At 38.0% G+C, this 27,993-nt stretch overlaps 1 protein-coding gene across 1 annotated transcript; it reads right to left on the reverse strand.

Annotated features, from left to right (window-relative positions):
* Positions 1–1,423: 1,423 nt before the first annotated feature.
* Positions 1,424–27,988, reverse strand: MRPL14 (mitochondrial ribosomal protein L14). Its single transcript, XM_074237059.1, is given in 4 exon segments — positions 1,424–1,792; positions 1,794–1,956; positions 6,172–6,265; positions 27,919–27,988. Coding segments are annotated over 3 exon segments (441 nt in total). The 5' UTR covers positions 6,246–6,265; positions 27,919–27,988; the 3' UTR covers positions 1,424–1,588.
* Between the last annotated feature and the right edge of the window lie 5 nt (positions 27,989–27,993).

The following is a 27,993-nucleotide window of genomic DNA, read 5'->3' on the forward strand; positions in this document are numbered from 1 at the left end:
TGACCTGAAAGGTAGAGTCCAACTGTAGGAACAACTAGGTACAGTTTCAAGGGTGGAGCAATAACATGGATATCCCTAGGAAGATCAGAGGATAAGGTACACATCTTCAAATGAAGAAGGGGAAAAAAGGGACAAGTTTATAAACACCAAGAAACACAATCTACAATTATAAATATTTCATGGACAAAAGAAAGCTGTACCCGCTAAGAGCTAGCATAGGGAAAGTGGACAGTAAATTAGATTCCAGTTTGCAAAGTGATAGGACAGCTGGAAGAAAAGCAAAGCTGAGGCTATTCTGGGCCTTGTATTGCAGGCAACTGCGTCACTGCCATGGGGAGAGGGCTCTGGCTGTCCAATCCTGCTGAAACCACAGCCATTATGAGGTCAGCAAAGAACACCTTGGAAAGGGAGGTTGAGTTCATGGGAAATCAGACAAAGGGACAATAAGAGTTATTCAGACTGGTTGTGGAAAGCCTCAACATTTAGTTTAGTTACAACTAAATTAAATTGGAGGAAGAACAAAAAGGGGCATGAAATGCTAAGTCTGCACACAATGACTGTGTGGGAGACTGAAAAATACTTCCAGCTGACATAGAGGGTTACAAGTGACAACTCCAAGAAATAAGAGGATGGTTGCAGGCACAGTAGTCCTCTCTGGGGAGAATACTGCTGCCCCTGGCCCTAGGACCACTATCCTTAAAGTTGAAGGCCAGGTGGCATTCAAATGCAAGGGACCAGAGCACACACAAGGTGTTCTTCAGGGAATGGGTTGAGAAGAACCCATTTGGTCTTTGCTCTAAGATGTAACATGTCAGGGGTGGCTAGGTGGCACAGTGGATAGAGTACCAGCCTTAGAGTCAGGAGTACCTAAGTTCAAATCTGGCCTCAGACACTTAATAATTACCTAGCTATGTGGCCTTGGGCAAGCCACTTAACCCCACTGCCTTGAAAAAAATCTAAAAAAAAAAAAAAAAAAATATATATATACAACATGTCTTCTGCTTCTCCACAGACCTCCTTAAGTTCAAGAAAGCAATAAATGGAGAAGCTGCTGAGCAGCAACCACTACAAGGCTAACACCACAGCTTCTTTACAAAGGATGCAACAAGTTGGCTAATTAATTAAGCCTACTCCTTCTCAGCTATGCTAACATTGCAAAGCAAAATGGCTATTGCTTCTGTGAAATCCCCAGAAGTCTGAAAAGAAAAGGGATAGTATTCCTCAAAATACCCAAAGATAGCCTGAATAAAATTCAGGACCAAGGATACCCTCAGGGGATGGGAGACTTCCTAAATTAGCAGGATACAGAACTAAGGTTTATGTCACTTGCTTCAAGATAGTGTCCCAGGAAATCCCAGGGAACCATTATAAAATGGCTTGATGACTTGTTCAGAGTCACACAGCTAAAAAGAGTCAAAAAAAATACATAAAATATTTTTATTACTTCACAGAATTTGATTTCTCCCTCCCTCCTAGGGAAAAGAAGGGGAAAATCCTCCCTTTACCCCAAGTTCTATTCTTAGTTGCAAACTGCTCTGTGAATTGTCTCCCTCCAAGAGCACCTCCTGAAGTCAGAGTCCCTCGCCTCTCATATGAAGGTCTGGGCGATGGCAAGCACTTTGGAATACTCGCCTTCCAGCCGCCGAAGACTTGTTGGAATTGGTACGTTGATGCGAGTACCCCCTGGGTTCCCATTGTACTCGATGAGGACTACATTGTTGGAATCAAACCTTGGCGTCATTCGTGGCCCAGGCATTCTGTGACCCACAATGAGGGCCTTCTTTTTTCGGCCCCTTGATGGCAAGTAGGATGCGGTCTCCCACCTTGCCTACTCCAGCCTTACTGTAGACATGGACCCATCTAGGGGGACGATGATATGCAGTGTTCCCTAGGGCACTATTGTCTACCACACGTACTCTTGTCATCTTCTGGATTGCTCCAAGGGCCTCTGTGGTGCTGGAAAGAAGAGGAAACAACAATCTAAAATTAGACACTGTCTTCCAAGAAGTAACTCTTGGAAGTCTGACAGTCTTTTTCATTATCAACTCTCCTATGATGAAGATTGCATATAAAATTCCCTGCAACACAATTTAATTCTGATTTCCCCCCCTGAAGACTAAAAGAAAGATTCAGTCTGTGACAGGAAGGTATATATTAGTACCTCTTTGTAAGGGATCTCCCCAGGTGGAAATTCCAACCACGAAATTCTTCTTAGAAAATAAGTCCTAGGGAGTTGACTAAGGACATAATATAATAGTTGACTCATTCACAGTCATATAACTAAAAAGTGTGAAAGGCAGCATTTGAACCTAGGTCTTCCTGACTCCATAGTCAAAACCCTATCCATCATGCTATGCTGTCTCTAGCTACTTGTAGGAAAGGAAGAAGGAGAGACTGGATGATACATGATTTCCTTGGTAGAGAAAACTGTGTTGGGGAAAAACTTCCTGCTACCAATGAAGAGCCAAACTTCCTCTGGAACATGGTCTTAAGAGAGTGAACTGGACACTGAGAGGGTGACTTTCCAAGATGGTGAAAAAAGCAGGATTTGAACCTTTGGGAAACATACTCTTTCATATTGAGCTAGATCCCATCCAACTAGGAGACCGTACATGTTTAGGATCCAGTCTGGGAGAGTTCTTATCCCAAAGAGATCAGCCCCTATCCTTGTGCCCCTCTATTAGTTTAGGGTAAACCAGTTAATGAAGTAGAGAACCATACATAGTGGTCTAGATAGAGATGGTTCCCCTTATCCAGACTGTTGAAGGCATGATCAAACCACATTCTCAATAAAAGCTAAAGACTTTTAGTCTATCCCCCCCTTCATTAAATGTTCACTAATCAGGGTTGATTTTTCATTTGTCAGGGGCATTCTCTACTACAAAGATATTTTAGGCACTCTGTCTCCATTGGGAGCCTTTGGTTACCAAGAGAAACCACTGACCATCAATTTGATTAGCTAACCTAATCAACTGATTATTAATTACCCAGAAACTCTGTCTCTCCAAGTTTTTTCATTTCTTACAATACTCACATCTGGGTCACAGAGTGGAGAGGAGCATTTTCATTTGCAGTTCAGGGGTGGAAAGGAGGACTGGAAGTCCTGAGGGGCAGTATCACTTCTAGCCCTGAGAAACAGTCAGGATTGAAATCTCAAGGAATCAAGGCCCCTTACTGATTAAAGACTACAGTGGAGACCCAGGAAAGCAGTGACCTACCTCTCCCCCACTCAACTCATGTTAAAAGCACAAAGATTTGAAAACAGCAGGTGAAAAAAACCTGAACCTTGAAAAAGGTTCCCTCCCCATTCCTTACCATCTCCAAAGAGTCCAACTTGAACACAAAGTTCCAAATCAAGAAATAGAATGGAAAATAAGCAAACAACAAACTGACCATAAAAAGCTACTATTGTTACAGGGAAGATCAAGACATAAACTTAGACTATGAAATCAGAACAACAATCAAAGCCTCAAAGAAAAGTGTGAATTGGGCACACTTCCAACAAGAATTTCTGAAGAGTTTAAAAAATTATTTTCAAAATGAAATATGAGTGTAAGAGGAAAAATAGGTAAAGAAATGAAAGTAAAGGAAGAAAATAATGGGAATACTATTAAGAGCATGGAAAAATAAGCACAAAAAATACTGAAGAAAAAACTAAAAAAAACCCCACAGAATTGGGGGTGGGGCTAGGTGGAGCTGGGGTAGCTAGGGTGGCATTGTCCCAATCTAATTGAGGAAACAGGGTGCAAGCAATTCTAAATAAACAAGATAACTACTGGATAAAAAAAGAGATCATTTCAAAAGATTTAAAGATTAAAGAGAATGGGAAAGGTTTCTTACAGAAGGCAGTACTTTAACTGAGATTTGAAGGAATGAGGTGGGAAATAATTCCAGGCATAGAGAACAGACAGTGGAAATATACAAATTGAGATTATTTTGCAAGAAACAGCAAGAAGGCCAATGTCACTGGACTACAAGCGACACAAAAGGGTGTAAGGTAAGAAGCCTGGAAAGGTAGGAAAGACTTAGGTTACAAAGAACTTCAAAAGCCAAAACAGACTATATGTGATCCTGTAGGAAAAAGGAAGTCATTGGAGTCTATTGAATAAAAAGGTGACATGATCAAACCTCACTTAAGAAAGATCAATTTGACAGATGAACAGGTACCCCATTCACTGGAGAATGGCTGAACATACTGTGGATATAATGGAAATAAAATGGAATATTACTGTGCAGTATTATTAAAAAAGAGAACCTGGGAAGCTTCACATGAACTAACTGTATACAGATAAAGGAAAACAGAACCAAGAAATAACATATACAATGACCATAATGATGTGAAGAAAAACAATACAGAAGACATTAGAATTCAGATTAATGTAATAACCAGTCTTGATTCCAGAGAGTTGATAAAACTATTCCCCTCTTCTCAGTAGAGAGGTAATAAATCGATCAACCACTTACTATGTGCCAGGCACTATGCTAGGCTTGGAGATAACAAATACAAACAATACAAACAATTCCCATTTACAATGAGTTTATAGTCTAATGGAGTCTAACAGAATTATATAAAAATTTAATTCCTACAAATATATACAAAGTAATTAAATACGGGAAGGTATTAAAAGTTAAGGGATCAGAAAGACAAAAAAGTTGACAATTGTCAAATAATAAGTCAGCTTGAATCTAATTGTTTCTATATTATAAGGTAGGGATCTATGCAGAAGCAAATTTATCAAGAAATGGCAGGGATAGAATAATAACAAAACACTATTTTTTAAAAGTAATTAACCAAAGTTTACTAAAGATAGAAAGTCAATGCTGGAGGAATTCTAGAGAGAGACACTAGAGCTTTACTGGGAGTGAAGTGCTCAAACATTCTGCATTTCAATTAGGAATTTTGCAGCAGTGATTAAACTGCCCATACCCTTTGAGTTTAGCAAATCCTCCACTGGGCATGTTCCCTGTGACAGAACCACTTTCTACCAGGACTTCCCTTGTCTTCTTCTCTCAGAAAATATTGGTTAAGCTAATTTTCCCTGAAAGTCAACAAAATTGTGCCTAGGACTTTTGATTGGCCAGGGAGATAAAGCTTGAGCCTAGGTCCCTGGACTAATCAAGTCTTAAAGAAAATTAGCTTAATTTATGCTGTTGGGGGAGAGGAGAACTTGATTAGATTGTGAATTTACTACATACAAACCTCAATGAAGTCAAAGACAGAGACAAAGGTTTTATATATATATACATACACACACACACACACACACACACACGCCCATCAATTAGGGAATATCTAAAAACTATGGTATACAAATACAATGGAATATTATTGCACAGTAAAAAAAAGGGACAGGTATTCAGAGAAAGAGGAAGATCTGTAAGAAGCAATGCAGAACAAAATAAGCAGAATCAAGAGAATATACACAACAATATGAATGAAAAAAATCCCTAAAAGGTAATTAAACTGAGTAATGGGGGAAAAAATGATGATAGTACAGGAGAAGTACTGAAACAAATTTCATCCCTCAAGGCAGAGGTGGAGGAATACTAAAGTGGAATACTGTATACAATCAGATAAGTAGCAAAATTTTCCTATGTCACCAAGAACCATTCAATATACAGAGGGGATAGGAAATGATTGTAATATAAAGGCAAAACATATCATTAAAATATTTCTCTTAGTTTTTAAAGACATTTTTATTGATATCTTTAATTTTACATAGTGTAAATTTCTCTTGCATCTTTCTCCTATCCCCTCAGTAATTTTTTTTCTTTTTCTTTTAGGTTTTTGCAAGGCAAACGAGGTTAAGTGACTTGCCCAAGGCCACACAGCTAGGTAATTATTAAGTGTCTGAGGCCAATTTTGAATTCATGTACTCCTGACTCCAGGGCCGGTGCTCTCCACTGCACCACCTAGCTGCCCCTCATAATTATTTTTTAACAAGAAAAAAAAAGGGGGAAGCAGAAAAAATTCTGGAAACGTTATATTGAAAAAATTGCAAAAATATATTCAATATTTCACATAAACTTCCCATATTTGTAAGGGAATGGAGTTGTCTTCTTTTTGAAGGGGAGGGGAGGGAAGGGAAGGAAGAAAGAGAGAGACAGAGAGAAAAAAAAGAGATGAGAGAGGGGAAAGAAAGAGAGAAAATGAAGGAAAAGAAAAATTACCTGAAATAGCGCTGGCTTAGTACTCCACAGACAGGGTTTAAAAGGGCTCTCCAAGGCCCAGTAGAGAAAGCCATAGAGATTCTAAGATGAAATCCTGCAGAAGAAAACAGATTTATTTATAAGACAAAAGTTTCAACTAATAGTTTATTTACATTTTGAAAAAGGACTAGAGACACAGGTTGAAGATAAGGAAAGGACAGATAGGTAGCACTCCTGGTATGTAATTGGTACAATGCTTATTATCTAAAGATGTTATGGATGAATGGATCTTTCCCAGATTCCACTACCACCTAGATTCCCTGAACTTGGATTCCAGCCTTAAGGTTAGGAAGACAGGCCTCTATTTTGATTGCCATCAGAAAAGTAGTTATACTAAAAGTTCAAAGGAATCCAGCAAGAAACAAGTAAAAAACTATCCACTTAGTTTGGGATCATTTCCCAATTTTCCCACAAAAAAATGAATTTTTTTGAGCTCTTAACAAATGTTTACATGCCTTAGAACTGGACTTTTCTTGAAAAAGAATTATCCAACAATAGCTATTTAAACACTAGCATCCAAATAATATAATTAATCAGTATATTATCACATCACCCTTTCCCTTAAATGCAAGAACTAGGAATTCTAAGTAGCAGAAGGGTATATGACAGGGACTACTCAAGGAAGCTATAGTTTTTCTCAAATAAACTCCAAAGTTAACTCCCCCAAAGGACAGCTTTCATCACCATTTAATTCCCTCAATTACCATAGGCAACTAAACTATGACAAGAAAACATGATTGGGGTCAAAAAGCTTTATTAAGGGAAAGAAAATAAAAGACACAAAATAAGCTTATTGGGGTCATCTTTCACTTACACCCCTCAGAAACTTAAAAGTGTTATCTACTCAATCTTTTCATTCATGCCTCATTTTTCCCAGTGCTATCCTCTATTTCATAAGAACATGCTAGCAAGGGGTGGCTAGGTGACGCAGTGGATAAAGCACCGGCCCTGGAGTCAGGAGTACCTGGGTTCAAATCCGGGCTCAGACACTTAATAATTACCTAGCTGTGTGGCCTTGGGCAAGCCACTTAACCCCATTTGCCTTGCAAAAATAAAAAATCCTAAAAAAAAAAAAGAATATGCTAGCAAAAGTCTCAGAGTAATAAGCACATTCCAGTCTAAGTCCCTACTCTGCCACCTATAAGACATGTGACCTTAGGCAAGTCATTTAATTTTTCTCAACATCTTCCACACTCAATGAAGATAATACTCTTCTTACAAGACAAAGATAATTCATGTGAAAGTGTTTTTAAAACTTTGAAAACTAAACAAATAAAAACTATTGTAATTACCCATTTGCTTATGTTCTTTTTTTCAGAAAAGGAAAAAAAAGCAAGAATTTAAAAAATAAACTAACAAGATAAAGGAATCCATTTGTATTCTATAATCTCTGGCTTCCTCTTAGGATATCCAAAGAAGAAGAAAAATCAAAGCAACATAAGACAGGATGGACCCAGGAAATTTGTCTTATTTCTCTTTGTATCAATTTGGACAAGACTTCCCATGTTTTTCTGTGGTGAAGTGAATAGAGTATCGGTCCTGGAGTCAGAAGGACTTGAGTTCTAATCTAGCCTCAAACACTTAACAATTACTTAGCTGTGTGACCTTGGGCAAGTCAATCAATCCCATTGCCTAGCAAAAAAACCAAACAAAATGTGGCTGCCCAATGCCTAAAATAGCTAACTTAACTGTAGAATCAATGCTACTACATTAATGAAATGGATTATTACTGTGCCATTAGAAATAATTAACATAACTAATACAGAAAAACATGGGAAGTCTTATACAAAGTAATACAAAGAGAAATAAGACACACAAAATACACATATATACAATGTCTACTGTAAATCAAAAGAATAACAGCAACAATTGAAACTCAATGCTATAATAATCAATATTGGCTACAAAGAGAAGATATAAGACATTTCTGCCCTTTTAGAAGTAATACCACATATAATGTCAAACTTTATAGTTTTTTGGATAGTTTTGGCAGAACTTTTACTCTCATTTCTCCCTTTTCTATTACTCATCAGGAGGGATAACTCTATGGGAATGGTTATAAAGGAGATAGTAGAACTAGAGACATAAAAATAAATTTAAAAAAATCAATAAAAATTTATTTAAAAAAATAAAACAAATGCAACAGTATAGAGTTGTTTGGTTCCACAGGTAAAAAAAATAAAATAAAATACAGGAAGAGCAGAACAAAATGGACTTCCCAAAGATCAAGCTTTATATAAACTGACTGCTGGTTCCTAGACTTGGAGTTTCAAGAGGCTTGGCTCAGCTGCCTCACAGCACTCAATACAGCAACCTTTATCACATGTAGCAAAGGTGCCTCCTCTTCCTTCCCTCACCTACATCACTATTTAGGTCTGGGAGGAAAGGAAATTCCAACAAGTGTCCAACACAGATCTACTTTACCACCAGAAAATTCTACTACTGTCAAAGAATTCAAGAATTCAAGTGAATAAACAATCAAGTTTCCACTGCTTTAGTATTTAAACATAACCTCTTTCTTCCCACAAGTTCAAAGCACCATAGATAAGATTTTATTGATGTGGGTGAAAAAAATCAGTTTACCTCCACCTAAGGACTCAATAAATATTTATTAAGCACTAAATCCCCCCCACCCAATATCTAACATCACTCTCATATTCATTAGGGAAACAGGTTATACAGACCTGAAAAAGACCTTTCCAAGTCATCTTGTCAATATCCTTGCTTTATACATGAGGAAACTGAGTCCCAAACAAATTCAAATGACTTGCCAAAGATCACAGAGAGAAGTCACAAGATAAAACCAGAATCAAAACTCAGGTACCCTGACTCCAAAATCCATAGCACTCATCATTCCAATTTTTTTCAAAGAACCTCTAATAAACATCCCAAAATAGCTCAATAAGCAGAAATCTTCATTCCAAAGGTAATGATAAGAAAAATCAAGTCTCACATAAAAATATCCCAGTTTCTAGAACCTAAATATGACAGAGAATAAGCACACTTTTGTAAATGATTGCCATTTCTCTTGGTTTAACTTTCAGAACTACTATAGCTGTTTAAAATTCAAATATGAACCTTATTCTAAATGTTAAATCAATCATGTTGCACTAATGTCAGCTAAAATGCTGACTAAAGACCTAAGAAATGATCTACTTTATTCCAAAACAGCTTTCATTTTTAAAATTTTTAGTGTTCAAATTTAATTTTGAGAATGATACACACAGTTCTGCGGCAAGAAAAGCTTGGAGCTAAATTTAATCAAAAATTGTAATTGAAACAAATTATTTAAAGCTTCTTAAAAAAAACCCTCAGTGTCTTGAAACATAGTCTGCAATAAAATGGAAAGTATTAATTACTTAGAAGAAAAAAAGAAACATGGTCTGATACAGGTCATATACAACCAACCATGCCACAACTTTGGAACAATTTCTCAGTTGACCTGTTTTACTCACAATTCCCTGTAGCAGATCCACAAGAAAATCTGAGAGGAAGGATAGAAAGCAGCTAATTAATATATCCAAAGAGAGATTTAGGATTAATACATCACCACCTACATTCCTCCCTAGAGCATTGCAATATTTTCCATCAGTCCAACACTTCAATTGAATACGTAAGATATTTACATTTAGCCTAAGAACTACAAATGAGCACTTGGGACTCCCAGAAACTAGAATTAGGTCAAACTGGTTTAAGGAAATGACTGAACCCACTACTTCAAACCTTTACACAAACAAAAAACCGGGCTTTAAGCCTCCCATCTCTGACCATCTGCTACAGCAACTCTTCCCTTACTTGTTCTTCAAACTCCTCTTCTTAACCAGTCTCACTAATATACAACTCAAATCCTTTTCAGGAAGCTTCTCACTACTAATATCACCCTTTCCTGGAAGGAGAGAATAAATGCCTCTACTTCAACCTTTCCATAAATTTATCTTTTTAAATATTAAGGTATTATTAAAATGTCACCTATTTATTAATTCCTAAGGTTAGAGCAATTGAACTTCGGTTCAATACATCTTCAGGACCATCTGGAGATTAAGGCCTCTTCATCCAAATCCAACCCAATCCTATTTAAACAGGTCCAATTATTTCTTCTTTCAGGAGGTTAGTTAGGAACTGAACAATCCCATACTCTCAAAAAGAGCAAATCTCTACTCATAATTAATAGGACAGTTAACATAACCATCTCATAAAAAAAATACCATGCACTTAAATGAGTCCATTGTACGTACTGGAAGAGGGAGTGAAATTGCTATCAAGTACTGCCCAGAGTAAAGATTTAGACCTGAAAAGGACCAGATGCTACCTAATCCAACTTTTTCATTTTACAGATGAGGAAACTGAGGCTTGGAGAAATTTAAAAGGCTTGCCCAAGAAAAGTGGCAAAGCCATATTTCATACTGAAATCACCTGTAATTCCAAAATCACCTGTAATTCCAAATCAACCTATTCTATTCTATCGTTTAAACAAAAAAAATCTCTATTTCAAACCACATCTATAGGACTTTCACTTTACAATGAAACAAGTCACATTTCTTCAGGTAAAATACCATAATAATTAAAGTATATTTGCACCCATCTGTGTAGTCATAACTACAAACTCTCTTGAGAAAAGTACCTGCCTTCTAATACATGAGTAGGAGGATGTAGAGAAATTTTTTTCCCCAAAGAGATAGCTCCTGAAAAATTGTAAATTGGGGGATTATAAAATTTAGAATACGATTTTTTTGAAAGAAGTTTTCAACTATTGCTACCAAGTTATTCTACCCACAATGTCAGAGTGGTATAATTCTAGCACATTATGATCATTCAGTACAAACATTAGTGAAAACTCTAAAAGCAAGATAGATGCATTTCTGTCTCAAAAGGCATGGCCATCTTCACAAAAGAATAAAGAGAGACTTGAAGGCTTTTTGCTTGTGTGCTCCCTCTAAGACAGAAAGGCTACTTTTTTGATCTAGAAATTCAGCAAAAATGTTCCTGCCCTCCCAATTAGGCCTCAAAGGCCAAGGAGCTGAGAGAACAGTAGAATAAATCTACTTATTCCTAGAGAGATTAGGAATAGGCACTCAATATCCTGCTTGCTCAAAGGGTTCAGGATAGATTAAGTGCAAATCTAAAGATTTTAGAAATGAAGGTTGGAAACTGGCTGCTAAAGAGCCATAAGGGAGTATTACATAGATTTCCACTTTCCCATAAAAATTTCTACAACATGGGTTTGAAAGAGCAAGGAAAGGAGGAGCCAATGGAAAGAAGGGTCAGAAAAATGTTTTCTTATAGATTAAAAATATTTAAAAATTTTACATTTCTGGTCCATGTATGCTATATGTGAATTGTCATATGGCAAGTCACCAAATAAGGTGATGATGAAAGGAATTAAAACTTGCAGCACTTATGGAGAGTCCTTTATAAACTGTAAAGTTATACACACACACACACACACACACACACACACAAACTAAAAAAAATGCATGAAACAAAAGTATATTTTCTGGAGACCACTGGGTCACAAGACCAACAAAATGAAAGACATTTTCTCTGATCCCCTCAACCTCTCCAAAACCAAAAAGTTATATGCCAATTAAAAGCAAGTTCAGCAGTCTCCATGTCTAACTTATTTTTTTTTTATTTTTTTTGCAAGGCAGTGGGGTTAAGTGACTTGCCCAAGACCACACAGCTAAGTAATTATTAAGTGTCTGAGGCTGCATTTGAACTCAGGTACTCTCTGACTTCAGGGCCAGTGCTTTATCCACTGTGCCACCTAGCTGCCCCTCCATGTCTAGTTTAAAAAACATTCTTTGAGGGGGAAGGGGAGAATTTTAATAACAGGATTTTGTGGAGAGTAAAAATGGCAATAACAGTACAAGGAAGAAGAAAGATGTCTGTCCTGGAAGCCCTGCCCCATTCCTGTTCTTTCCCTAGCCTCCTCAATGTCCTCTCTGGTCCTCTCTTGTCATATTGAGTCGCTAGCTCTTCATTAGCGTTGAGGGCTGGACCCATGTTGGGGGCAAGAGTTGAGGGGAAGGGGTAGGAGAAGGGAGAATCTGTCCCACTAGAAGACTGATCCAAGTTACTGCAGGACCTTCAGTCCCACTTCTCCCCTCCAGGCTCACTGCCCCAGGGAAGCACAATGAAGGCTGGAAGGAGCTAAATCCTCTTAGGATCCCTGCACCTCTATTCCTGGATATGGGACTAGGACATAGGAATTAGAAGATGAAGATCCAGGCTGTGAACCTCAGAGTCTACAAGAAGAGATATGTCATTCCTGTTCCAAATGGGTGTGAGAGGAAGGGACAAGGTGACTCCCCAGGACAAGAGTGAGGAATCTGTTACACACAATTTGATGAGGGAAAAATGGAGAGAGAAACCATCAGCAACCTCCAAAGCAAGAGAAGAATATCTGTTTTCCAAATAAGAGGTTCCGAGAATTTCCTCAGATCTATGCTTTCTTTCCCCAGGGGACAATGGGAGTGAGGAGACAGTTTGCCAAGAGTCATGGTGCCTGTCCTGTTCTTAGGGTAGTTGTAGACTTACTGCAGTTGGACACCATCTTTTGACCCAGTTGATGGATGACAGGCTCACAAAACTCTATTCCCCTTCAGAAAGAATTTTGTCATTCTAAAAGCTCACATCCCTAGAGAGAACAGATCAGTTGAGTCTCAGGCTTTGGTTTTTGTGGGGTCCATAAGTTCCTTCGAGGTGCTGAATTTTAAAGTGGATCATTATGGCTGCCTCTAGGTATGGGCAGCAGTGGGTAAATAGCCTTCAGACATTCCTGTCTGACCACTCATGTTGACATGGGACAATTGCTCTGAAAAGAAAAAAAAACAAGAACTGACGCTTAACCTGAAACTCTCCTATCTTCCACACACAGGAGAACACAGGACTGGGCTTGAAACAGATCTCGGATCTTATACCCTGATACCCCTGCTAATGTTAGGATAGAGACCTGAAGAACAGAGAAAGCAGGGCTGGGGGCGGGGGGCAATGAGAAGGGGAAGTGACTCTCCTAAGCCTGAGGGAAAGGGTTCAACATTCATCTGGGGTCAGTTCTGACCCACCAAAAGTCATTGGGGGCAGAGATCTAAAAAAGCTGAATCATTTTGAGATCCAACCTCTAGGGAAGGCACCTCAGAGAGATAACTTTAGAGGGGAAGGAATCAGAAAGTGAGAAATAGGAGAAAAACAAAAATTACCATAGATATCAGGAAGAAGAAAATCGAAAGACCTGAACTTAAGCAGATAAATCAATAGGGAAAACATTAACAAAAGAAGGTAATATAGCCTTCAGATAGCAAACAAGTTCAGTTATCACATCTGATTTCCATGGTACTAGAAAGAGGGAGGCAGGGACTAGAATGTAGGCTGGGTTTTGTTGCAAAGAAAATATCCAAAACTTTGTGAGGCAGAGAACTTTGTGGAAAATGTGGCACAGTTGATAGAGCATTGGCCCTCAAGTCAGGAGAATCTAAGTTCAAATGTGGCCTCAGAAACTAATTATTAAATTACTAGTTGTGTGACCTTGGCCAAGTCATTTAACCCTACTGCCAAAGAAAGAAAAAGAAAATGTAAATAACATGGAACCACAACATCCTGTTACTGAATGATTCAAAAAATAAGTATGACAATTTAAGAGCAGAACTTAAGCCTACACAGCAAAATAATGGACAGAATATAAAATAATGGTCAGAATCTGCAATGGTAAGTCTCACCAAAGAAACAAAAGAGAAAATAACAGATAGTGAATACAAATATATAGAAGCAGAGGCCTATATAGATGACAGAAGCAAAAACAATATAACTAATGGTCATTAATCCAGGCTAAACATACTGGACCTCAAAAATAGAATTAGTAAAGGCAACCTAAGGATCATCAGTATCCCAGATGAACATGACAAAGGCAAAAAACCTGAAACTCATAATGAAACAATGATACAAGAGAACAACCCAAAACTTAGGAACACAGAAAATGAAATTGTAAGCGAAAACTCATGGATCACCTCCAGGGAAACAATCCAAAGATGCAAACTCCAGGATATATAGAAGTTAAGTAATCACAAGAAAGATTTTCAAATAAAAAGAAATCTGGCTACAATATTCCTGGAAGTTTTCATTTTGGGATCTCTTTCAGGTGAACAGAGGATACTTTCAATTACTATTTTACCCTCTTGTCCTTGGATATAAGGGTAATTTTCCTGGATAATTTCTTCAAAGATGCCATCCAAGATCTTTTTTTTGGTCATGGCTTTCTGGTAATCCAATAATCTAAAATGATCTCTCCTGGATTTATTTTCCAGGTCAGTTGTATTTCCAATGAGATATTTCACATCTGCTTCTTTTTTCTTTCTTTCTTTTGATTTTGTTTATTTATTGTGAGATGGCTCTCTTGGAGGGAAAAGAAAAAAAGATAACTGGGATAACTATGATGAAGCAAGAAACAGAAGACACCAATAAAAACTTTTTAAAAAAAAAATATTTTTCAGTCCTGAAATTAGGAGCATGTAAAACAATTGTCACAGCTCCATCATCTAATATCATTTGCTTGATTCCTTCTACAAGGTTGTATGGCCTTAAACAAGTCAGTAAAAGTAAAAGCACCAACAAAAATGGCTATCATTTATATAGCACTTAATGTTTACAAAGCGTTTTATATGTCATTTCATTAGTCTCATATCAACCTGGGGAGTTTGTACCCATTTTGCAGATGAGGAAATTGAGAATCAAGGTTAAGTTACTTGATCAGAGTGAAAAAGCTCTTAAATATCTGAGACTGGACTTGAACTTATGTCTTCCTAAAGAACAAAGGAAGTCCTCTTCTTTGGTAAGGACTAGACTCTGTACTTGACCTCTTTGGGTTTGTTCTCAAGTGCAAAAGGAATAGGCAGGAACAGATGACCTCTAATGTCTTTTCCAATACTAATATTCCACATCTACACATTTGCAATTGTATAAAATTGCCCAATTCTACAAACCATATCTAAATAGGAAAGATGAAATTAAGTTATAGATATTAAAAATGACTTTCTAATTATTTAATAAATAACTTGGAAGCACGTTTAAACTCAATTCAGACAATCTATACGATAGTGTTTACCCAGAGATGAGCCAGAAGGTATTTCCTTCTTGTGACTTCTGTGTTCAGTGTTTGTTTAAGCTCTTCCTAGACTTCCCATATCCCCCAAATATGAAATAAATTTATTCAATAACAGAATATCTTTTTCATCTTAGTTAATTAATGGAAAACTTCTTATAACTATGTGGAGAACAGCAAGAATCACATGAGTTATTATTATCCTGTAATCAAAAGAGAATTGATTGTTCCACTGATTCTCAAACTTCCAAGAATTTACCCAGGTAAGATATGTCAACACAATCTGTTGAGTTTTGGGATTTTTTTGAGTTAAAGATTCCTCTTAAATTCTTCATATACATACACACACACACACACACACACACACACACACACACATATATTTATATATTTATATGTGCTAAATCCCCCAAAACTCCAGGTCAGAACAACTAAACATGCTATTCTAAATATATTGGCAATAAGAAGAGGAAACAGGGCATTAGGAACCTGCATTTCTCCTGTTCAATGGAAAACTGGAAAAATTACCAGATCTTTGAAAGATAACCAGGAAACCATCCAAAGATATCTCTAGATATGTGCTGAAGTGTAACAACCTTCTTTCTGTATAATCCATATAAAAATACTTTTATAGGCATAGAATTTTCTAGGTTTTTTTTAAAAAGGAAAGGTAACTACCATTTAGGGTTTCTACCATCTCCTCAAGAGACCTTTTTTCAACTGATAGATATCCGTAAAATTAATTGGGGTTGGAAAAGAGGAAAGAAAACTTCCTGGAGATCAAAATATTCTAAGAGTATCCCCATTCCCAGGGAAGAACAATATTAATAGACCCTGCTAGCCTCAGAAAGAAATCAACTATCTAGATTCATCAACACTGATGATTTACAGACAGGATCTTTCCCTTCTAAGCAGATTATTTTTACTCGGAATCAAACCCAGCCACCTTTTAGCTATTACTGAGGTCTTCCCAATACTTACTGGCAGATCCTGAACTAAACTTCAAATCAATTAAAATGAACTATAAAACAAAAACAAAAAATAAAAAACAATTTTTAAAAGGCTGTACACTCTATCCCAGTAACTAGCTTTGTTCACATTTCAATAATTCATCTATGAAGATTTCTTGATGTTGAAATGCTTTTGCCACAAACATTAAACACCAATACACACAGACACACAGACACACAGACACACAGACACACACACACACACAGACACAAACACAGACAGGGCATGAAAAAAGCAAACTCTTCCAAGTGAAACAGTTTTTTGCAGGATACAGACACATTATCTTATTTGAAGAAAAGCCTCAAAAGAAAAAAAACTGATTTCCAACAGACTAGCAGCCCCTATTCACTTGTACAAGCTAGCTGGTCAAAAGCTGAAGTTAAAAATAATGGGTCTTTCAGTCACTGAATAAATATCAGCAAACAAGTCCAATTCTAAAGATCTGTAAACAAGTTCTTTCATCTTTTTGATGTGCTTAGTCCCCTAAATGCACTTTTTTCCTTCAATGATGTGAAAAGCAAAGTTTTCTTTCAAATGAGGGAAGGAGAGGAATGTGGTGAAAAAAAATATAGACTCAAGGGGATTTCAGCTTTGTTGGACTACCTGTATGACCTTGAACAAGTCACTATAAGCTGTGTTTTCTTCTTATTTTAAATATTCACTTTTTATTTGAGTTCTAAATTCCTCCCCCCATTCACTAGGAAACAAGCATGTGAAGTCATGCAAAAAAGACCTATTTTTTTTATCTATTAAATGAGAGAGATTGAGCTGGATTACTTCTAAAGTCCATCACTTCTAACTCTTGATCCTATAACCTACAGTTAGTTGAAAACTTTTTTTCCTCAGCATTATATAAAGGAAAAATGAAACATTTATGAGCAAGGTATTGTATTTTCAAGGTTTTAATCCTTTTTTACCCAACTTACAGTATATCACATATTCCAAACAAACTCAAGACAAAGCATATTCTTTTTGTAAAGCCTCATGAGGTTCATGGATTTAAGAGTTCAAAGGGATCTTGGGAATCAAGTCCACATCTACTTTACAAATAAGGCCCAAAACACAAGAAGCAACTTAACCAAGATAGCATGTGGTACAGCAGAGATATTGGGAGTGGAAAAATTCCAGCATCCACAGTTATAATGGAATATTTCCTACAATGCTCCCCTCCTCCCTTACTCTCTAACCTCTGACACACAATTTCTCAGCTTTCTTTAAGACTCAGCTCAGGCTCCTTGAACACCAAAGCTTTTTTTAAAAAGGTTTTTGCAAGGCAATGGGGTTAAGTGGCTTGCCCAAGGCCACACAGCTAAGTAATTATTAAGTGTCTGAGGCCAGATTTGAGCTCAGATACTCCTAACTCCAGGGCCAGTGCTCTATCCACTGTGAAACCTAGCCGCTCCTCACACCAAAGCTTTTTTAATTCCCCAACTGCAACTGCAGCTCTTCCTTTAACTACTCTTTTATTTAACTAGCTTGCATTTATTCTTTATACTTATTTATGTACACGTTTCTCCCAACAGTATAAAAACTCCTTCAAAGGAGATGCTACTTCATTTTAGTTTTGAATTTCTAGTGTCTTAGAAAGTCCCTGGAACTTATAAGTATTCAATCAATACAGGATTCTCAATGAGCCATAAGTTCCAAAGCATGACTATTATGCTTCCCCATTTGGCTTTTTGGTTTCCTCATCAAAAAAGGTACAGCCTAACACCTTACAGTGCTTGACTTCCATTGCCCCTTCTTTGCAAAATTAAAGTATTAAAATTAATATATTGGAAAATGAGAAGTTGGGGGGGTCATTTATTTACACCAACTATGTCTCTCAATCTCATATATTTTCCATAGCCCCAAAACCAAGCTGAACTTACAAATTAGCAAAAAGCTTTTAGTGGTCTCTGCAACACAAGCCACCAAAAAATCCTTCAAAGATTGAAAGAGGAGCATATAAATTAATTTATTCAAATATATATTTAAGCACTTCTCCAGAGCAAAGTGCAATGCGAGGGATTAAAAATACTGGCAGCATTTGGGAACATTTTCCAAAGATGTGAATAAAGTGAAAATAAATGAATAAGCACCTGGTTCTCCCAAGTATATGCACAAGGTTACCCAAAAGGCAGGGAGTTAGTAGCTGTGAGAGAAACTAATTAATGACAGAATTTAGAGAATTGGGAAGGTCTTTAGAAGTGTTTGTCCTTTATTCTTGAAGAAGACTATGACATCAGGGGGAGTGATGCTATAACAAACATGTGAATTGGACTTGAGGGAGGGGATGCAGTACTAAGTCACCAGTCTCACTTTCTCCTCCAGAGCCATCTGGATCCAGTGGCCAGATATGAATCAGGATGACTAGAAATGGCCCTGGATGTGAGGCAATCAGGGTTAAGTGACTTGCCCAAGATCAGAGTTAGTGTATGAAGTTGGATTCAAACCCTTGTCCTCCTGACTCCAAGGCCAGTGCTATATCCAGAAGGGAAGAGACAGCATTAAACCCTAGATAAAAGGGTCTGAAAGGCATAAATTTAGTTAGATTGAGACACTGACAGCACTACTTCCACAATCTACAATCTAGAGAATCCCCAAGTCTTCCAAAGATAGCAAATTCCAAAGCAAGAAAACCCTTCCTAGCCAAGAGTAGCAGTACAATATTAGTGGGTTGCAAGTTTATTTAAAATGGGGGAGGGGGGAGGGGGAAGTCCCTCCCTTGCCTGGAAATGATGGTTTTACAATGTTTTCCATATAATAGGCACTTAATAAATATTTATCAAAAACGCACAAATGAAAAAGAATGTTGCAAAAATACAATGAACAAGCTTGGTCAGAAAGAAGAGATATGAGAAAATACCTCCCCCAAAGCCTTTAAAAGAAGTAGGAGACTAGAGGTCCACAAATGCAGAACATTCCACATATTCAGATTTTTTTTTTAATAACTGCTTTTGCTTCTTTTTTAAAGACTTCTTTGTTATATGGTATAGTTCTCTGAGGGGAGAGAGAAAGATACAGGAGAAATTTAGGCCATGAAAAACAAAAGGCATCAATAAAAATTCATTTAAAAGGAATTTTTAATGCCAAATTTTACAGAAATCCTATCCTAATCCTACTCCCCTCTCTTTTTTTGCACCTGGATCAATACAATGAATGATTCAGGATCACAGCCTTAATAATATTTTTAAGATAAAGGAGGAGCTAATAAAGTCCTGTTTTCCCAATCTTCTTAAGAGCCCTAGATGATTTCTGAAAAAGTTATTCTCTACTTGTTTCACTAATGAATAATTTATACTGAGTATGTTATTTGGCAGCTTCCTTAATAAGAGACTACAATATTTGACCTAAAACATGTCTTAGCTCCAAACTGAACTCCTCTTTGGCACACTGGTACTGTACTTGTTAAACAGGCAAAAACAAACACCAACCCAAGAAGAGTTAAAACTCAGAAGAAGCTTCTTTCAGAAGCTCCTTTGGGGCAGTAGATAGAGCACTGGCCCTGGAGTCAGGAGTACCTGAGTTCAAATAAGGCCTCAGACACTTAATAATTGCCTAGCTGTGTGGCCTTGGGCAAACCACTTAACCCCATTGCCTTGCAAAGAAAAAGAAGCTCCTTTGTTTCAACTATCACTTCTACCTAGATAATTCTGAAATTATATTTTCCAACCTGAATGAGTCCTAAGGCCTCCACCTGAACAGTTCCTCTAACTCAAACTCAAAACCAAAATTAAGATTACATCTTCCCAACTTAGATTAGACCAACACCTCACACCCTTTACCAAGATAAGATCCAAATGGTTACAGGACATAGACATAAAACAATACTATAAACAAATTAGAAGATCAAGGACTAGTCTACCTGTCAGATCTATGGAAAGGGGAACAGTTCATGACTAAGAGGTGGAGAACATCACCAAAAACCAATCAGATGATTTCAATTACATTAAATTAAAAAGCTTTTGCACAGAGAAAACCAATGTAACCAATATCAAAAAAATGTAATAAATTGGGAAACAATCTTTACAACTAATGATTCTGACAAAGGACTCATTTGTAAAATATACAGAGAACTGAGTCATATTTTTAAAAGAAAAAGCCATTCCCCAATTGACAAATGGTCAAAGGATATGCAAAGGCAATTTACAGATGAGCTCAAAGTAATCCATAGCCATATGAAAAAATGCTCTAAATCATTAATTATTAGAGAAATGCAACTTAAAGCTTCTCTGAGGTACCACCTCACACCTCTCAGATTGGCCAGTATGATCAGGAAGGATAAAGATCACTGTTGGAAGGGATGTGGGAAATCTGGGACACTATTACACTGTTGGTGGAGCTGTGAACTCATCCAACCCTTCTGGAGAGCTATTTGGAACTATGCCAAAAGGGCAACAAAAATGAGAATACCCTTTGACCCAGCAGTACCACTACTGGGTCTATACCCTGAAGAGATAAGGAAAAAGGGTAAAAACATTACTTGTACAAAAATATTTATAGCAGCCCTGTTTGTAGTGGCAAAGAATTGAAAATCCAGTAAATGTCCTTCAATTGGGGAATGGCTTAGCAAACTGTGGTATATGTATGTCATGGACCACTACTGTTCTATTAGAAACCAGGAGGGACGGGATTTCAGGGAAACCTGGAGGGATTTGCATGAACTGATGCTGAGTGAGATGAGCAGAACCAGAAAAACACTGTACACCCTAACAGCAACATGGGAGTGATGTTCAACTTTGAAGGACTTGCTCATTCCATCAGTGCAACAATCAGGAATAATTTTGGGCTGTCTGCAAGGGAGAGTGCCATCTGTATCCAGATAAGGAGCTGTGGAGTTTGAACAAAGAGCAAGGACTATTCCCCTTAATTTAGAAAAAAAACAGATATCTTATTGTCTGATCTTGTTACCTCTTAGACTTCTCTTCTCTTTAAGGATATTTCTCTCTCATCACACCCAATTTGGATCAAGGTACAACATGGAAACAAAGTAAAGACTGAAAGTGCTTTCTGTGGGGGTGTGGGGGGAGGGAAGAAAGATTGGGAGAAAATTGTAAAACTCAAATAATATCTTTTAATAAAAATAAATTTAAAAAAAGAAAAAAAAGAGAACACATCTTCCCTAATCCTGTTCCTCCTCCTCCTGCAGTGAAAAGAGCATCAAATTTGCGTTTAGAAGACCTAGACTTGAATCTCACCAAGACCTGGATAAAGTTATTAATTGTCTCTCTGAATCTCATTTTCTTTATCTATAACATGAGTATGTAAAGTTAAGATATCTCTGAGTTTCTCTCAAGCTTGAATCCTAGCAAATTTTTCTAGTTAAAGTATTGTGATATACTGAAAAAAGTCAATTTGGAGTCAGATATCTGGACTGGAATTCCAGCTCTTCTTACTCACCAGTATGACCTTGGGTGATCATAATCTCTCTGAATCTCAGTTTCCTCATCTATAAAATAAAACGACTGAGGCCCTTTCCAGCTCTAAGTATATGATCCAGTAATCCTATTTCTTTCAATGTCATCATTATCAAATCCAATGAGCCTTGTTCAAAATCCCGTCTCCTTAATAATGTACTATTTCCAAAAAGTCACAAAAGACCTGTCCAAATCCACTTCCACAATATTTTTCATGTCCCCTCTAATCTATCCCAACTGCTCCAACAATCCAACATAGGCTCATTACTACTTCCTAATTACTGTAATAACATTATTATAATAAGTCTTTCCACCCACAATCCAACCTTCAAATAGATGCCAGACTTATTTTCTTAGAATATAAATTTAGTCATGTCACTCAACTATAAAAGTTTCATTCCCTCTTTACTGTCTAAATAGACTTTACTTTCTTTTTTCTTTCTTTTTTTAGGTTTTTGCAAGGCAAATGGAGTTAAGTGGCTTGCCCTAGACTGGATTTGAACCCAGGTACTCCTGACTCCAGGGCCGGTGCTTTATCCACTGTGCCACCTAGGCACCCTAGACTTTACTTTCAAACTGGAATTGAAGGACCTACAAAATCTGAAACTATTCTATTTTTCCAGCATTATATCTCATACTACCCCACATATTATATGTTCCTGCCAAACAGAGCCACATACCATTCCCCATGCTCCCAGCTCTAAATCTTTACTGATATTTCCATTCTCCTGGAATGCAGTCTTTGCCTAGAGAATTCCCATTAAAACCCAATTCAAGCCTGGGGCCACATAGCAGGGTGATCATTGGGTGTCTGGGGCCGGATTCGGATCCAGGTGCTCCTGGCTCAAGGGCCAATGCTGTCTACCACCCAGCCACCCCTACCATTATTACTATTTTATTTTGGGTCTTTTTTTTTTCTTCTTTTTGGTTTTTGCAGGGCAGTGGGGATCGGGTGGCTTGCATGTCACATGGCTGGGTGATTACTGAGTTTACGAGGCTGGATATGGACTCGGGTGCTCCTGGCTCCAGGGCTGGTGCTTCGTCCACTGCACCACCTGGCCATACCTACAATTATTACTATTATTTTTTTTTATTTTAATTTTTTCTCCCCCTTTTACTTTTTTGCCCAAGCAAGTCTATCTATATTCATGGGGGGAGGGGTATTTTGTTTACTTGTAAACAAGTATATTTTATTAATGTAAAGAAAAACATTTGTACAAAATGAGAATAAAAAATAAATAAAAAAAACCAATTCAAATGCTGCCTTCATTAAACTTTTCCTGCCTCTTCCCACTTTAGTCACTAAAGAAATTCCACTTCAGGGGTGGCTAGGTGGCGTAATGGATAAAGCACCGGCCTTGGAGTCAGGAGTACCTGGGTTCAAATCCGGTCTCAGACACTTAATAATTACCTAGCTATGTGGCCTTGGGCAAACCACTTAACCCCATTTGCCTTGAAAAAAAAACTAAAAAAAAAAAATAATAATAATAGTAATGTGACCTCAGTTGGATTGCCTCCAATCTTCCGCAGACCCTAACAACAGTACTCTGCCATTAGTAAGCACTTAAAGGCGGCAGCTAGGTGGTGAAATGGATAGAGTACCAGCCCTGGAATCAGGAGGACCTGAGTTCAAATACAGCATCAGACACTTAATTAATTACTTAACTGTGTGATCTTGGGGCTTTGCCAAAAAAAAAAGAGAAAGCACTTAAAGAGTTTCTAAAAAGTGAAAAATCAACTATGAGGTCAAATTTTAAATTTTCCCCCTCAAATGGATCAAAAATATTTGACAACAGATAAATGAGACTGGATAATTGGGTATAATAATACTATCCAAACACAGAGAAAGCCTTACTAAATGATCTCTGAAGGATCCTTCCAACCTTAAGGATCCTAGGCTCTTAAAAATTAGTAGATGTAGTTTGACAAAGAATATTACGTTTTTGTCAAGTCTCATCAATATACATCTCCTGAAATCATGATTATCCTAGGAAATCTGGAACGTGGTCACTGTACACAAGGCAGCACTGTCTCAACATACACGTCCAGCAGAGTGCCCAAGACAAAAAAGTACAGTAACAGATGTTCAGGGACCATTCCTATATTTGACTATCAATTATATTCTCAGATCTCTCTTCTGTTGGTCCCCAGTGCTCTGAAAAGCCAGGACCAGAGGAACTTTTCTCTCTTAATATTTTCTCTTCTTGGTTTCCCCCTAGGTATATTCCCCTACTTGTACACATTATGATGTGGATCATAATAATATCCACAGTGCAATTTGAAGTCTGCAATGCAAAAGAGTATTAGACACATTTTACAGTTGAGGAAATCAAGGCTCAAAGATGTTAAGTGACTTCTTCAGAGTCAACACTGCTGGTGTCAGAACCAAGACGCAGATCTTCTAAACGTGGTGCTCTTCCCACTATATACACTGTCTCTCATGTATTCCCTCCAGGTTAAGCCAAGCAAGCAATGTATGATGGAAGGAGTACTGGATTAGGGTAGGATATAGGTTTGAATCCCAGGTGTGCTGCTTACTTACTAACTATAAATCAAGTCATCTCTTGAGCTTCAGTTTCTTCATCATAAAATGGAAATAGCAATATTTTGCACTACTAACCTATGTTAAATTTCAAAGTGCTATAAATACAAATTATGGTACCCAGAAAAATATACAAAATGTATATAATCTAGGAATCAATAACACATTTCAAATTCACAATAGTGGCCAATACAATAGAAGGCAATTACTAAATACATGCTGATCAATTGATTCACAACTAATATTGGCAACTTTTTTTTTCAAAGAGCTCAGGATTAACTGAAATCTACTTCTCAGTTATTTTGCTAGACAGCAATGGGTTACACAAGTTTTCATAATCATAAAATGAATACAATACTGCAAAATTCTGTATTTAGAAAACTAACAAAAAAAATGGCAGAACAGGTATAAAGAGAAGGGTAGTAGGTGGCTAGGGAATTTCATTCCTTCTTTACTGTCTAAATAGACTTTACATTCAAACTGGAACTTGGAGGACCTACAAAATCTGAAACTATTCTATTTTTCTAGCATAATATCTCATACTAACCTGGAGGGAATACATGAGAGACAGTGTATATAGTGGAAAGAGCACCACGTTTAGAAGATCTGGGTCTTGGTTCTGACACCAGCAGTGTTGACTCTGAACAAGTCACTTAACATCTTTGAGCCTTGATTTCCTCAACTGTAAAATGTGACTAATACTCTTTTGCATTGCAGACTTCAAACTGCTCTGTGGATATTATTATGATCCACATCATAATGTGTACAAGTAGGGGAAATATACATAGGGGGAAACAAAGAAGAGGAAACATTGGATAGAGCACCTGTCCTGGAGTCAGGAGTACCTGAGTTCAAATCCGACCTCAGACACTTAATAATCACCTAGCTGTGTGGCCTTGGGCAAGCCACTTAACCCCATTGCCTTGCAAAAACTTTAAAAAAAAAGAGATTCTTCAAAGAAAAATTTTCCAGATTTCTTAAAATCAACAATTTCCTTTCATCCACAACAACTACAAGAGTGCCAAAATAAATAAAATAGGCAGCATCCAAATCTCAACAAGCTTACTTTGGATAGATAATGACTTGCCTTCTTCTCAATCATAACTCCAGCAAGGAGTTTTCTCTAATAATTAGTCAGTTTTGTAACCCCCAATATAACCTTATACCTAGTTTACCCCTCAAAAAACATATTTCTGTTGGAAAGGTTACATTTTCTATCAAACTACAGGAGATAAAACTCAGGTCTTTCCCTCCTACCCTTAGAATATCTTGCTACATGTCCTATGGCTGAGCACATTTATATGGCACACTTTGCGGTTAATAAAAGCTTTACTCAACATAACTTGGAAGATACACAATGCAATTACCCCTAATTTGGGGCTGAGGAAATAGTCTTAAGAGTTAAATGTTGGCCCAATCTCGACTCCTATCTTTCCACTGCTCCTCACTGTTTCTCTAATAACCATTATTTTTTGACAATATATCTAAACAATGTCTCCTGTGGGCAAGAGACCAAATATTTAAGTTTCATATCACAATGTACTGATGAAAAAAAAATTAAAAGACTGAGACACTGGAATGCCACAAATCCCTAAAAGGAAGCAAACACTTAAAGGAAGGATCAACAGATCAAGAAGAGACACTGAGGAGAATTCAAATAGGATCATATATTCAAAGATAGAAGGAACCTTAAAGATCATCTCGTTCAACATATTGAAACTAAATTCAATTCTCTGAGGGCCTGAGAAGATCATACAAGTAGCAAGAACCAGTTTAGGGATTTGAACCCAGGTTCTATGACTTCTAATCCAGCACTCCTTCTCTTGAACCAGTCTTCTTGTGGGATTTCTCTTTGGTCCTGTCCTATATGATCAATTATTTAAAGACAAAAACTATTCTCAATCTCAAGATGACAATGCTAGGGTCAGCTAACATGTCTAATTATGACTGATTAGGAATCAGGAAATGTCCTTAATAGAACCCTGGGCTAAATCTAACAAGATAAAATTTAAAGAAGACCCTTTCCCCCAAGATGGTGCCAAAGGTGAAGAAAGAAGCGGTTGTCCCCCCACCCAAGACAGAAGCCAAGTCCAAGGCCTTGAAGGCCAAGAAGGTGGTGTTAAAGGGTGTCCATAACCACAAAAAAAAGAAGATCCGAACCTCCCCACCTTCTGGAGACCTAAGACACTAGAACTTTGAAGGCAGCCAAAATACCCTCAGAAAAGTGCCCCTTGGAGAAACAAACTTGATCACTATGATCACTATGCCATCATTAAGTTCCCCTGACCACTGAGTCTGCTATGAAAAAGATTGAGGATAACAGTCTTCATTGTGGATGTCAAAGCCAACAAGCACCAAATCAACCAGGAGGTAAAGAAGCTGTATGACACTGATGTGGCAAAGGTTAACACACTGATTGGGCCTTTTGGAGAAAAGAAGGCCTAGGTCCGACTCGCTCCACACTGTGATGCTTTGGATATTGCCAACAAGATTGGAATCATCTAAATCGTCCAGCTGCCCTGCGTCTTCACCCACAATAAGTTTTCCAGGAGAAAAAAAAATGTAAAGGAGAGAAATGCAAATCTTACACTTGGGTTCAAAAAAATCACCATAACAAGTCAGACTGTTATCTGGAAGAGAGAAAAGTAGTTATTCTCTGATGCCACTGGACTAGTTTAGGGCTACAGTTCTAATACCACCAGCCTTTGCACTCAATAAAATGGTCACAACAGTAACTTATATTCACAAAGCATGAGTCACGGTGACAAAGTACTTTACCATTCCACTGGATGTTCAGTCAGCAGGAAGAACAAATATTCTCCTTAAAGAAAAAAACTGGCTGAGTGATTCTGGACATACAAATAGTAAAATGGCAAAAGACCAACTCGAGGGTTCTTTCCATTGCCCAATATACTCTAATAAATATTTGTTGAATAAATGTTGATTCAGCCTGACATTTATTATAGTAATACTAGTTGACATTTCAATGGTGCTTTTTAAGGTTTGCAAAGTTCTAAATAATTGAAGCTAACTAATTACCAACTGCAATGGAAAGTAGCACTTCCTTTCCACCAGACTTCAAAGACAGTTCTATGATTCTCTGGATTTGATGAACAAAGTGGGGCTTCCCAATCTTTTTCAAAGTAGCATCTAAATCATTTCAGTCCCTGCGGGATGCTGTCACTCGAGTGAAGTGAGAATGTAGAGAAGTAACAAGGCATTAAGGACTTGACGAGGGCTCGTTCCCCGTTCCACGAGCAATCTGGACGAGGCCGTAAATAAAGCAGAGGCGTGTCAGGGTCAGGAGCGGGCAGAGAGCCCACGGCGGGTGAGAGGGCCTGCCCGCCCCACCTCCGTGCCGGGGGCCCCGGAGGCAGGACCAGGCCGCGCCGGCGGACGACTGCGGCGCGGCTAATTCCTCCAGAAAAGGCCGTGGAAGAGCCGCGCGTGGGGTGCGCGAGGAGCCAGTTCGGCCCTCCGCCCTTCCCTTCCGGTGACCTTCTCTAGCCCTTCCCCCACCCTCTCCCCGGCCCGGGGCCCCCAGTATCCCGGGCCCCACGTCCCCCAGGCAGGCCCTAGGCATTTACGCCGAGCCGAGTCCCCGTCCTCGTTGCCTCCGGGAGAAAGAAAAACTTGTTTTTTTAAACTCTCCCCGCCATTACCGCTGTCGCCGCCGCGCCGAGGGAAAAGCTCGGGTCCCGCAGGGGAAACGTGCGGCCCGCCCCGCCCCCCCCCGC

The sequence above is a fragment of the Macrotis lagotis genome, chromosome 5 (genome assembly GCF_037893015.1).
Source record: "Macrotis lagotis isolate mMagLag1 chromosome 5, bilby.v1.9.chrom.fasta, whole genome shotgun sequence".
In the NCBI taxonomy this organism is placed as follows: Eukaryota; Metazoa; Chordata; class Mammalia; order Peramelemorphia; family Peramelidae; genus Macrotis; species Macrotis lagotis.